Genomic DNA, 12,998 nt, shown 5'->3' on the forward strand with positions numbered 1-12,998 from the left:
GAACCCACTACTGCCTTCTCCTGGAGAAAGCAAGCACAGAGCTCAGGGTTAGAATCTTGTCATATTACTGGATTTGATCTCTCAAGGTGCAGAATAGGTGGGGAACTGGTGATGGTATTTTGATGTCAGTGTGCATAGACGTTCACTGGGAATGAGGATATCTTCCATTAATTACAGAAGCTAGCTAACTCTCCCTATCAACGCTTCCGGTTTGACACTCGCTCACGTGTCAGGTCTGGTCATACGACCTGGGATAGTTCATGAAACATTAACAAAAACTGAAGTTAGAAGCATTAAAAATTACTCGGGCACCTGGATTTGATCCCCAACACTCTTGGGACCCCACAACACCCCCTACCTTGAGACTAAGTCTATATTACCTATTCTGATAATGAGCCACATACCCGAGTAGTCCCACCTACCCTTAGAAGACCGTCTTAGCGGACAACAGACATCTGAACGGACCCATAGGCACCCAGTCCAAAGATTTGGGAGAGTTTATTAGGCAGCAAAACAAAATGTGATTGGGTTTGCTGCGATAATCGTAGAGAGTTTGTGGAGTTTGTGGAACACAGCAGGTTCTCAGTACCTGAAAACTATAACTTCCTTATTTTCAGATAAACCAAAGTTACATCATGAGACTGGAGGGAAGGACACACAAAACACCCACACACACACACACACACACACACACACACACACACACACACACACTTTTTTGGAAGCCCCAGGGAATAGGTTTCCCAAGAGAGCAACAGCTTTGGGTAAAATCAGCTTAGCATAGCCAAACGAGACATCAGACAAGTATGAACGCTGTGGGGAATAAGTAGCAAAGGAGGAAAAATATCATGGAGTTGACTAGATGCCTCTTAGGGGCCTCACTCTTAGGCAGCTGGCATACTATTCTATATAAGGAGAAGTCATTAGGGAGTTTAATGACGTGATCTGTGTCTCAAAGATCACTGAGTTTGTCACAGGGAGAAGGAAAGACCTCTCACCCCCAGACTGGGCTTGGTGCTTTTAAACACAAATATCCTGAGGCCCACTTGGGCACTATCAGAGCACATTCCTGTCTCCACAGTGTTTCTGGAGGGTCTGGGTTAGGGTGGAGGCTGTCTATTTCTAGTTCTTTCTCTTCCACGTTTAGAAAGTCATCAGGAGCCCCACCCGTCCCATGATGCTTACAATCATAGTCACTTCTCCAACATTCTTGTCAAAGAGAAACTTAAACAAACAAACATACAAACAGAACAAAGATCAAGTATCTGTCACTAACCAGATATGTTATTGTACTGGTTTGTGTTTTGCCGATTTGATACAGACGGAGTCGACTTGGTAGAAGGAATGGTCAGTGGGGAACTGCCTCCCTCAGAAGGGTCTTAGGCAACTTGAGGGGCTCAGTGATTAGTATGGAGGGCTTAGTTCACAGTGGGAGGTGCCACTCCAGGGCAGAAAGGGAGCTGGGCGAGCCATGTGCAGAGGGTCAGTAAACAGTGTTCCTCCATGGTCTCTGCTTCAGGTTCTGCCCGGAATTTCTCCAATGACTGATTGTGGTAGGGAAACAGAAGTCATACCACCCCCTCCGCTCTTATCTCTGCCAGTGGCACAGCAATAGGAAATGAGCTACCGGGGAACACCCTCATGGAAGAAGGGGGGAGGGGGATGGGATGGGGGCTTATGGACGGGAAACTGGGAAAGGGAATAACATTTGAAGTGTAAAAAAAATCCAAGAAAAAAAGAAAAAAGCAATCTTTTTTAAAATGTAAAAATGAAATAAAATAAAAACGCTATATATTGAAAAATCTAAAAAAAAAAAAAAAGTAAAGTAACCATTTTGCTCAGCCCTCTCTGCCCATTCCTATCCTCTGCCAGGAGATCCTAAAGGGCAGAAAAAGCTGCTGGTTCCGCACTGGTGGCTGGCGACACTGTAATTCTGGAGAGTTGCCAAGTCTCTTGGTTAGTTCTGCTAAACTCACTACGTCATTCACATAGGACCTACCTCTGACTCAAAGGTTTATAAGCATACTGAAGTATTTCTTAGATGAAAATTCAACCCAGGGGACCCCATTCGGTATGCCGTGTTCTAACTAGGTATAGAGGGTGGAGTGAAGGCCGGGATCATTTCTGCATTGGCTTTGCATTATAATCTGCATTGCTTTTCGGTACATGCGTCTCTCATGGAATTTGACAATGTCTTACGTCTTCCTGGTGTCACTTGGATGAGGCCATGTGCCTGCCTTGAGGCTAGCATGACAGAGGGCAGCAGGTGGGCTGTTCTAGGGAGACAAAGCGCAATCTGAGGATCCCGAGTCCAGGAGGGGCTCTGGCCTGGCTGGAGCCAATAGGCAAGTGGTGAGGTGTGAATGCAAGCAGCAGCCCAGCCTGTTAGGTGGAGCCTAGATCCAGGGATGCTTCAGGAGAGGAAAATCTTCCCTGGAGTGTTACAGCTCAGTAAGGCGGACACCCTCTGACAATTCTTGGTGTAAATAACTCATACACTTTACTCATCGTGGATAGAGACCTTATAACATTTGGAGGTTAGGGTGGGATCCAGGGGTGGGTGCTTCCCATATGCTCAGTCCGAGATGTTAGGGTTGTTTTATTTGCATGGGAAAAGACTTCAGGTGTCCCTTATGTGACTGGTTGTCATGGTCCTTCTAGTGGGGTGTTGTGGTCAGGTGTTCCAGGACAAGTAGAGACTTGTTGGAAGCTAGTTCCACTCCTACCTTCCTCAATTATGAGATTTACCAGGGTTCTGAACCTGCTTTGACTATACCAGTTTTCCCGTCTGGTGGCACAGGATCCATTTGCCCCACACTGTAGGGTGTTGTCTGGATAGCAGTACTTGTCATCATGGATTAGAGGCTACCCTGTATCTTCTACACTTGGGATGTGTGCAGTTTGGACGGAATGGTTCTGTGGTTAAGTGTTTGCTCCTAATGCAAGTGGGGCTGGGGTTTTCTGTAAGGGGTGGTAGGGAAGACGCTGTCTGGTTACTGTGGACCGGGCCAACGTGAAACTTTCTAGCAGTGTGTGCAGCTGCTTCACTTGGCCAATATTATAGAGGGCAACAGATGTGTACAAAAACATGAAACTGTTTTCACTGTAAACCCAAAACGTTCTCCTGCCGTCAGTCTGTAAGTCCTAGGCAGTGTAGACGTGGACACACAGAGGAAAGGGTAACTACTATTTGCCTATATCATTATGTTTTCAGCACTTTACATCCCCTTATGGTATAAGATCCAGACAAGAATCAATGAGGCTGACTTGACGGGACAGTATCATCACTACTTCCCACGGTGAGGCTGAAAAGAGCCAAATACTTGATTCAGATCCACATATCTAGGCCACGGTGCAGCTGGGCCAGGTACAGGTTTTGTTTTCCCCTCGTTATTATCTCTAAATGCCAACCATCCTGTCCCAGTTAGCTTCAGCCATCAACGTGTCACAATGGAGAGTCATCTGAGGGACTCTCAGTTGAGGAATTGTCTAGATCAAACAGGTACGATATGGTCGTGTCTCTGAGGTATTATACTTGGTTGGTGATTGATGTGTGATGACCAGCAGACGATGGGTGGTACTATCCCTAGGGCGGGAGCTCCTGGGCTATATACTAAAGCTGAGTGTGAGCCTGTCAGGAAGAAGTATTTATCCCTGGTTTCTGCTTTTAAGTTCTTCTCTCAGCTTTCCTCAATGACGAACTGTGTGTCCTGCAAAAAAAAAGCCAAATAAATCTTTCCCTCCACAAATGGCTTTTGATCAGAGTGTTTTATCGCAGCAACAGAAAAGAAAACACACAAGTGTCCGACAAGGTATTCAGATCTAGCCAATGGTTTGTGGATGGCAAATATGTTACAAGGTCTTCTGCAGGTTCTCTCATTCAATCCTAACCATTATTTTAACCCTATTTAATAGGAGAAAACAGAAATTTACGATATTGAATGAAACGCCAAAATCACGAGCTGGAGAAAGAAGGAGCAGATGAGATTTGAGGTCAATCTCTGTCCTTAGGCCTAGTGCCTTCTACACAACACAGCACACACATTAAAATCCTGGTCACTCGTGTTGGTACTAGTTCATGAGATTTTTGTATGTATATCAGTACAAAGTATCGGGCCTGCGTTACTCTCGTGATTATTATAACCTTAGGGAGAATTACAGTAATAATGTAATTATTCCCAGGTAACAAGAAAACTGGGGCTTAGGGAGGCAAGATTACTTGTCTAAAAAGGTCAAAGTCAAGAAGTTCGGTGCCACTGGTCACAGAGTGTGTACATAGCTATACTAGTCATGTATGTGTGTATGTGTGTGGATGTAAGTCAGAGGTCAATTTAAGTGTCTTCCTCAAGACTTCTCTCCACCCTATTTTCAAGAAAGGCCCTGCTTCCACTACTTACACCCAATAAGGGCCATTCCCAGACAGCCATGGTGTGCAAACTTCCAGTCATTCTGGGCTTTCTAGATGGTGCTCTGTGAGTCTCTGTATGTCTGGGTTCTTGCTTCTTCAAGTTTTACGCCTTCTTCATCCACTCATGACTAACAACAGTGGTCTTTATGGAACACTGATCGCACTCCTGGTATTGCTCTTCATACATACACCGACTCATTTCATTCCTCGAGCAATCCCAAGGCATCGTTACCCACAGGACACACAGGCACGTCAGGTAGCTCAAGAGACAATCAATCAAATGTCCTGCTGAAATGAGGCAGCATGGGCCAAAGGACACTGTGTAAGAGCAGCCACTGTGGGGCCCTGTGTAACTTAAACAGGAAGCTGCTGTGTAACATGCTCTGTGTAGCAGAGAGCTGATTAACTCTGGAGAACTGACCTCGGAGCTTCGAATCCATTCACTTCCTGTAACCATCGAGGCTTGCAGAATTGTAAACAAGAGCTGGAGAGATGGATGGCTCAGCAGTTAAGGGTATGCACCACTCTTGCAAGGACCTGAGTATGGTTCCCAGTGCCCATGTTCAGCAACTCACAATTATCCTTAACTCAGATCCAGGAGATCTGACACCCTCTTCTGGCCTCTGTGGGAACTTCACACAACAAAAATTGTATAGCTACATATACTTTTCTCAGGTCAGGTTCTGGAATATATAAATTCCACCATGGGCTCGTTGGACTCTCCAGTTCATCTGTCTGGAAAAACCTTAGAAACTGGTGTGCCTGGCTATCTTCCTTTCCTTCTAGGTCTCTATGGATAATGTCTTCTTCCCACAAAGACATTATCTACAGAAGATGCCCGACCTGACTGCTATCATCCATCCCAATCCCCTCAAAGCCCTTGCTGCAGTTACAATTCTATTAAATTGTCTATAGATGTCTACATTCCTGATCCTGCGTCACACACTGCAAGCTTAAAACAGCGTCAGGACAAAGATTCTGTCTTGGCTAGTTTGTTATGGAGCCTGGAACCTATTTCAAAAGCTCCCCACTGTGACTCAATTTGTCTCTTGTTATACAGAGAACCAGCCAAGCAGACCGTAGTTAAGAAAAGGCTAGTGGTATAGCCATGACACTGGGAAACATCCCGTGGAAGACTGTCACATGTGTGAGGAAAAGAAATTGTCAGTTTTGCTGTGACCACTGTGGTGGTTTGACTAAGAATGGCGGCCCCCATAGGCTCATGTAAGAGAGTGGCACTGTTTGGGAATGACTAGGAGGTGTGGCCTTGTTAGAGCAGGTACAGCCTTCTTGAAGGAGGTGTGTTCTAGGGAGGTAGGGTGGGAATGAGGAGGTGAGGTTTCAAAACCCGAGCACAGTGCCTCTCCTGTGCTACCTTCCTGCCTGCAGACGAAGATGTAAGCTCTCAGTCTCACGTGTTCACTCCTGTCACCATGCTCCCTACCAGGAGGATCACAGATTAATCCTCCGAAACTATAAGCAAGCCTCTAATTCAATGCCTTCCTTTAAAGAGTTGCCTTGATTATGGTGTCTCTTCACAGCACTAGGACAGTAACCAAGGCAGCCACTGAGGCTCCAGCACGCAGCCTTTTCTGTCTTGTTTTACTCCTGATGAGCCAACCCTCAAGCAACACCAGCAACTAAAAGAGGACATCAGTGCTGTACAGCATCGGGGATGGGATTAAGGTCAACCTCGAGTGCAGGAGTATTTTAAGCCTACAAGACCATCTCTCATCTTCTGCCGTTCCACGGGGTAAAGAGAATCAGTTATGGGGACCATGTGGTGGGTAAGGGCATCGGCCGTACCTGTCCATGGAGAGCTGAGCAACCAGGGTAACATCTGTGTGGTCAGCAGAAGGTTCGAACTCGTAGTGCAGGAAGTACAGGTGGGTTCTGTGGACAGTGAAGCGCTCTCGCCTGAACTCATAGCACAAGTCATCCTCATCCAGCTCAGACAGCTGCTTCTGAAGCTGCAAAGGAAACAAAAAGCTTGAGGATAGGAAGCGAAGACTTCAAAGGGCCCAGAAGCCCGCCTGCTGTAGTCTCTTTCCCGTGCTGGTGGTGGTTCAACAGAAAGGACATTTCTCCTCACTCACGCTAACTTCAAGAGATCACAAAGGCTTGCGCCTTTCCCATGTGAGAAGTGAGCCACCTTGTGGCCAAGAGACGCACGAGTCATGCTAGCTGACAAACGCAGAGCCACGCAAATCCTTACAACTAAAACAGCATTTTCCTGGGTAAAACAGTCAAGCGGTTTGGTGTTAACACAGGGAAGACACTTGCAGATGAAGAAAGAGCTACACACTCAACCTCTGGGTCGGGTAGGAGGAAGAACCAAGGGACGACATTGATAACACAAAGCTCTATCCGTTTGTTTATTTTTCAACCTAAACTTAGTGAAGACAACCTCTTTCTCTCTTACCTTTCTTTAACTCTCTGAAAGTCTCTCCTCATTGGCAGAAAAGCATCTTTAGTTCTATTTCCCCTTTCTGTCTGGTCTAATGAAAAGAGTGGTTAGACCTGCTAAGAAGTAGATAAACATTTTCATGGCTACGAGTCCCCAACCCACTATATTCCCTTGGAGTGAACTCCACAGTACCATGGATGTGTAAATGATGCTGTCTGCTTAATAGATGAACAGCTAAAATCTCAAAGAACTTAATAAAAGAATATCTATAACCAGGAAAAGCACTAACTACAGTGATGGAAAGGACTTGGTAAATATGAGTGGGGGTGGGGTAAGGGTCTCAGAAAAAGACCAACGGGCTTCTGGGGTCATGGGAATGGCCTACATCATCACTGTGATGTCTGATTTTTACCAGAGTACAAACACTTGTGAATGCCCTGCAAGCTACAGCTATGGGCAGAGAAGACTTAGGGCATGGAGTTGCCATTTCAATAAAATTAAATTAAAAAAAAATTCCCCGAGGGGTCATACAACTGGCTGTGACTTTTTTGACCTCAATTTCACCATCCATATATATAACCTGTTTGAGAGTAATAAACAGGTTTTCAAGAACTGAATGTTCTTTTACATTTTGAAACTGACAGTATAATTCATAGGAGTACACATTAACCTGCTTCTCTCAGTATAGCCCTCCATCATTGAACACAACTGTCTTGATCCGTTATGCTACTGTGTTACTTCTCAAAATCGTGGTAGTGGTATGCATGCATGCAGATGGCTTTATCCCTTTCCTCACTCCTCTGTCTGGCATGGCTTCACTCTGTATAATGGTGCTTACTAAAGCTGCGAGTCTCTATCCTGGATACCTAGGTTGGACACGGAATAGGCTTTTGTTTCTAGAAATGAGGGAAAGCCATATCCTTCTATTCTAAGGCTAAACCCTAAGAGACAATGTGTGATTCTTTCTTTACCATAAACAGGAGTCAATGCCCAGGCTAGCCTCAGGGGAGAGGACAGATACCCGTGGCAGGTATACTTTGTGCAGTTGACCACATCATGTGAGCAAACTCAGCCAAGCTCAACTGGGTTGTTTTACAAATATTTCTTGCAGACCACTGAGGTACATGTAACAGATAATGTGGTATTAGAACTTGATGAGGGGGACATGTTTTCATTATGGGGCCTGACAGTTCAGCTTGGATAGAATGAAATTCTTACTCATTAATGACTCTATGCACCACATGATCCCTTCTGCTATATAAGATTTGACCTGGAGCTCTCTCATGGCAACCACGGACAGCTGTCCTACCCGTGATATAATCCACTGCAGGCCCCATTAAGGCTCTTCAGACTTGATGTTCCCTCTCGGTTTCTATGAATTCGTTGGGCATCACTTTTTTCCTGCTTGGCAAAGCTGCCTCTCACCAGACTCTTTGCCACCCTCTATCTAACTTTTAAGACTCAGTAGCTACAGATTGCATGTATGAATAACATGTGCTAGGCAAAAGATGAACACCATTACTGTGATAGCCTGCCCTCCAGTTTTCCTTTGATTCATCTAATTTTATTCATGGACAGCAACCAACAATTCGATATTGTTAGTCTTGTGATTTCCACTATTTGCCTTCAAGGGCGTGTGGCGGTTCCACAGGTTTTTAGAGAGCAAGGAGATCTCTGTACAGGTGCTCATCCTCTTCCAGGCACCCTGGGCAGATCCGTGTAGACCTCACATGACAGCTAAGAAAGCAGCTTCAAATTCCTGAGGTCCCTCAGACCGGTCATACCTATACTCTCAAGGGAAGATTTCATCTCCGGTGAAGGTCACTGGCTCACTCCCTTCTCTCCCCCTAGATGAGTGGGCATTTTATTAACTTTTCCGAACTCCAATATCCTCACGTATATAAGCAAAGGTAACTGCAGGGGGATGACGGGAGGTGCTGTGTGTACAGAGTGTAGTGCTTGGAGTGGGAACGATTGACTCAAAACCACCTGTTAAGGTCTTTAGACAAGAAGCTACCTTGAAGACAACAGCAGGAAGGGCTTGGATAAGGGAGGAGGGTCAGATTTAGGTGTGTGTGCATGTGCGTGCGTGTGCATGTAGAAGCCAGACGATCTTCAGGAGCAAATAAACTTGTTTTTGAGGTAGGGTCTCTCACTGGGACTTGTTCTTTGCCGATTTCCCTAGGCTGGTCAGCAAATGAGCCAGTTATCCACCTGTTCCCACTTCCCAAGCACTAGGATTACAAGTGTGTACCACCACATCTGGCTTTTTACACGACTTGTAAAAGGATCATGAGGCTTGCCTTGTGATCACTCTAAGGGCTAAGGCATCTCCCCTGCCTCCTCCTTCAGATTATGTTTAAATTTAATACTTTTCATTTGCCTGCATGTCTGTGCATCACATGAATCGTTGGTGCCTGTGGAGGATAGGGGAGGGCATCAGATCCCCTGGGATTTGAAGATGGTTGTGAACTCAGGTCTTAGGAAGAACAGCTAGTTTCCTTAGCCACTAAAACCATCTCTCCAGCCCCTCTTCCTGATCTTGAAATGTCAAAAGTATTGACAAACAATAACAACAACAAAACCCAAAGTTAAACTAGAATATGCCTAGAAACCATTATGTTATCTCCCAAGAGGAACCTTTACCAGTTAACGCTTTCTTCCCTCCTCCCTTCTCTGAATCGCCAAGATTTCCTATTCAGCAAAGAAACATCTGCAAACTCCTTACAGGCATGGGGTTGGCTTTCTCTCTCCTTGGTTTTGCTTTGTGGCTATAGCTTGTTGACAAAGGCACATGGCTTCTGGCTTTGTGGAAGGAAGGAAGGGAGGGAGGGAGGAAGGAAGGGTATGTGTGATGTTTGTGAAGCATGTGGAGATACACATCTTCCTTTGAGAAATTTTCAAATAAGCATGGCATGGTGTTAGTGACCAAATAGTAGTATGCATTGAGGATTCACTTTACATGGGCTGGGGAAAAGAATTATCAAGTTGGCTCTCCAGGTTACTTTGGAAATCACTCATAGAACAAACTCTAACAGCAAGAGCTGTACCCTACTCAAATTAGAACCCCAAACCCTGGACAGTCTGTGTTGTGTTTCTAAAAGGTTAAGGAAAGGGGGAAATATGTTGTATGGAGGTGTGGGGAGAAGGGGTGCCTGAGAGGGCCCATGCTGAGACATCCCTTCTCCCTGAGGGACCAGCCACAGGATGGTAGAATATAGAATAGAGTTTATTCAGAGCATGGGGAGGGGAGTTAAGAGGCTAGTAGGGAAGAAAGAGAGAGAGAGAGAGAGAGAGAGAGAGAGAGAGAGAGAGAGAGAGAGAGAGAGAGAGAGAGAGAAGAAGAGGAGAAGAGAAGAGAAGAGAAGAGAAGAGAAGAGAAGAGAAGAGAAGAGAAGAGAAGAGAAGAGGAGAGGAGAGGGGTAGAGGCCAGTCATGAGCATGTGGAGAGAAGGGAGAAGGGAATGGGAAGAGAGAAGGCAAAGGGGCAAGAAGGTAAGAGCAAGAGACAGCAAGAAAGGAACGAGAGAGTGAGGAGGGGGCAAACAGCCCCTTTTATAGTGTCAGGCATACCTGGCTGTTGCCAGGTAACTGTGGGTGGAGCTTAGACAGAATGCTAACACCCTGAACACCTTGTATGCTATGCAAGCTTCGGTTGGTTGGTGTGGATGACCATGATAAGAAAGGGAGTGGCCATACAACTACCAAGGTGTAGTTTTCCTAGGAGGGAAGACTGAGTTTTAGTTCTTGGGTGTGCATGCCCTCTTTTATGAGCTGGACGGTATCCATGGTATGTGATTCACCTGAATCCCATACAGGTAAACTAAACACAGTTGCCTGTGAGACTCCAGGGTACCTAGATACCAAGAGAATAGTTAGTTCTAGCTAGAATAGATAATAGAATGGAAAGGTTAGTATTGCCGTTACCACCATCACCATGGCATGCACCAACACTGATACAGGTAGTGCTCAGTGTTGGCTGCTGGGTGCCCAGCTAATGTTTCCCGATGCTCTCCCTCACCTTTTGAAATCCCTCAGTGCACATCTCTTATACAGAGGAGAAAAATCCAGGTTCAGACCTCCAGGCCCTGGAACATTTCACACCGAACAATGACCTCATCCCCAGAATGGATGTGGGCTTTAAGAGGAATGGTAGACAACATAATGTGCCTTGAACAAAGAAGGCCATTCTTTTTTTTTTTTTTTAAAGGCACAGATAAAAAGCTCCCAACATGGCAAAAACAAACAACTGAAATCCACCAGAAAATCAGTCGAGGGAAACATAACAAGGTTAACATAGATTTTGCTCTGAGTGATGGATTCAAAGATAAATTTTATTGCTTTCTGTATACCTCCCTGTAGTTAGCAAATTCTGTGCAATTTTCCCAAATGAGCTAACCCACGTAGGAGTGCTTTGTAAAGTGTAGAGTGTTCCACAGACCTAAGCAATGCGATTATGATCGGATTACTTACCTTTCCGAATTCTAGTGTCGGCTGGCTTATTCCTGACTGCTGGCTGGTCTCAAGAGGAAGACCCCAGCAGGGTAAATACAGTGTCCTCCTCACCCGGGGACTGCGCAATGGCCCCAGGGAGATCCTGGGATGGAGGAAGTACTTTCATGGACAGATCCGAAAGCTACTGCACCCTGTTCTCCAAGGAGAAAACTGGATTCCCCAACAACTGAGTGACAGAAACTAAAGATGGATTTCTTCTGAGATGAAACACATTTGCTAGGTTGCTTCTTTGAGCAGCCACTGAGGCACAGGCAGAGTTTGACTCAAGGGAAAATGGCCCTTTAAGCTGTTTGCACTCCTCTTCTTGCTTCCCATCCCTAAGAACAATCCCTAGATTGGCCTTGGAGCTACCTGGAATGATGGCTGGACATGCTTTAGAGTTCAGTGGAAGCGAGTTCCCTGGCTCTGGCTGAAGGGACTTCTGCTAGGTGAAGAAAGAGTGAGATAATGGAGAAGCTGGAAACCAGGACTTGATGACTCTGACCCTTGTTTTCTATGTGTCCTTGAACAAGTTCCATGTAAACAGAAAAACAAGGGTTTGGGCTTCACACAGCATCTTCACACGGCACTCAGCAGGCGCTTCTATGTAATCCTCCTACTAGCCCCACAGGGTAGGGAGCCTCTGGGTCCTGCCTGCTTGATGAATGCTTTATCATCTGAAAGGTTCAGTCATGAGGTCAAGGTTACACGATCAGTGAACACAGCAGCTAGAACTGAACCTAGGGACATTTCCTCTGAGTTTGTGTAGGCACCAGGCCACTATCATGTAAGTCAAGTGCTCTCTGAGGCATTTTTTAGGTTTTTTTTTTTTCTTTTATTGGGTAGTTTTCTTTATTTACATTTCAAATGTTATTTCCTTTCCTGGTTTCCCAGACATAAGCCTGTATCCCATCCCCCTCCTCTTCTTCTACAAGGGTGTTCCCCTCTCCATCCATCCCCCTTCCCACCCACTGACATTTTACTCATCCAGCTCAATGGTTTTGGGGCTATAGGACAGTGACATTCCACTGGAAGTTGTCCTTAGCAGAGTTATTTTGGCTTCCTCTTCCAGGTATTCTCAGTCCTAAGGAATAGCCACCCAAGGGCTGGGATTGATGGCACACCAAGGAGAGGAACTCCAGTTGGAGGCCAGTCTGGGCTACACAGTGAAACAGGATTTTAGAGGAAAAAAGTTAGGCTGCAATTAAATGATTAAGATGTCAACTGCTAAAGATGCTTTCCTTAAACTCCTGGGGAAAATATTTGGTGCCTTCAGACGCCATCTTTGCTTCTTAACTCTGGGTATCAACATATGCAAAGGATGTGAACTGCTATGGTGTTTCTATTGCGGCCAGGATGCACCCATGAAATCTCAACAGTAGGGCCAAGTAGACAATATCTGCAGACTGTCTGATCCACGTGCTCTTCTCTAAACACAGGTACCTGTGAGCAACGCTACAATAAATGTGGACTCAGAAGGTTTCGTATGCAACACACACACTCACACACACACAGAGACACTCACTCATACACACAGACAGACACACACAGACACACTTACACACAGACACACTCACACACACAGACACACACACACAGACACACACACACTCACACACACAGACACACACACTCACTCATACACACTCATACACACATACTCATTCATACACAGACACACACAGACAC

At 45.6% G+C, this 12,998-nt stretch overlaps 1 protein-coding gene across 5 annotated transcripts in view; it reads right to left on the reverse strand.

Annotated features, from left to right (window-relative positions):
• Nucleotides 1-12,998, reverse strand: part of Large1 (LARGE xylosyl- and glucuronyltransferase 1) — a 452,006-nt gene that overhangs the window by 27,053 nt on the left and 411,955 nt on the right. For all 5 annotated transcript variants that reach the window (NM_001429168.1, NM_001429166.1, NM_001429167.1 and 2 more), the window contains 1 exon segment: nucleotides 6,215-6,378. In NM_001429168.1, coding sequence (NP_001416097.1) covers nucleotides 6,215-6,378 — 164 coding nt within the window.

The sequence above is a fragment of the Rattus norvegicus genome, chromosome 19 (genome assembly GCF_021556685.1).
Source record: "Rattus norvegicus strain SHRSP/BbbUtx chromosome 19, alternate assembly SHRSP_T2T, whole genome shotgun sequence".
NCBI classification, from domain to species: Eukaryota; Metazoa; Chordata; class Mammalia; order Rodentia; family Muridae; genus Rattus; species Rattus norvegicus.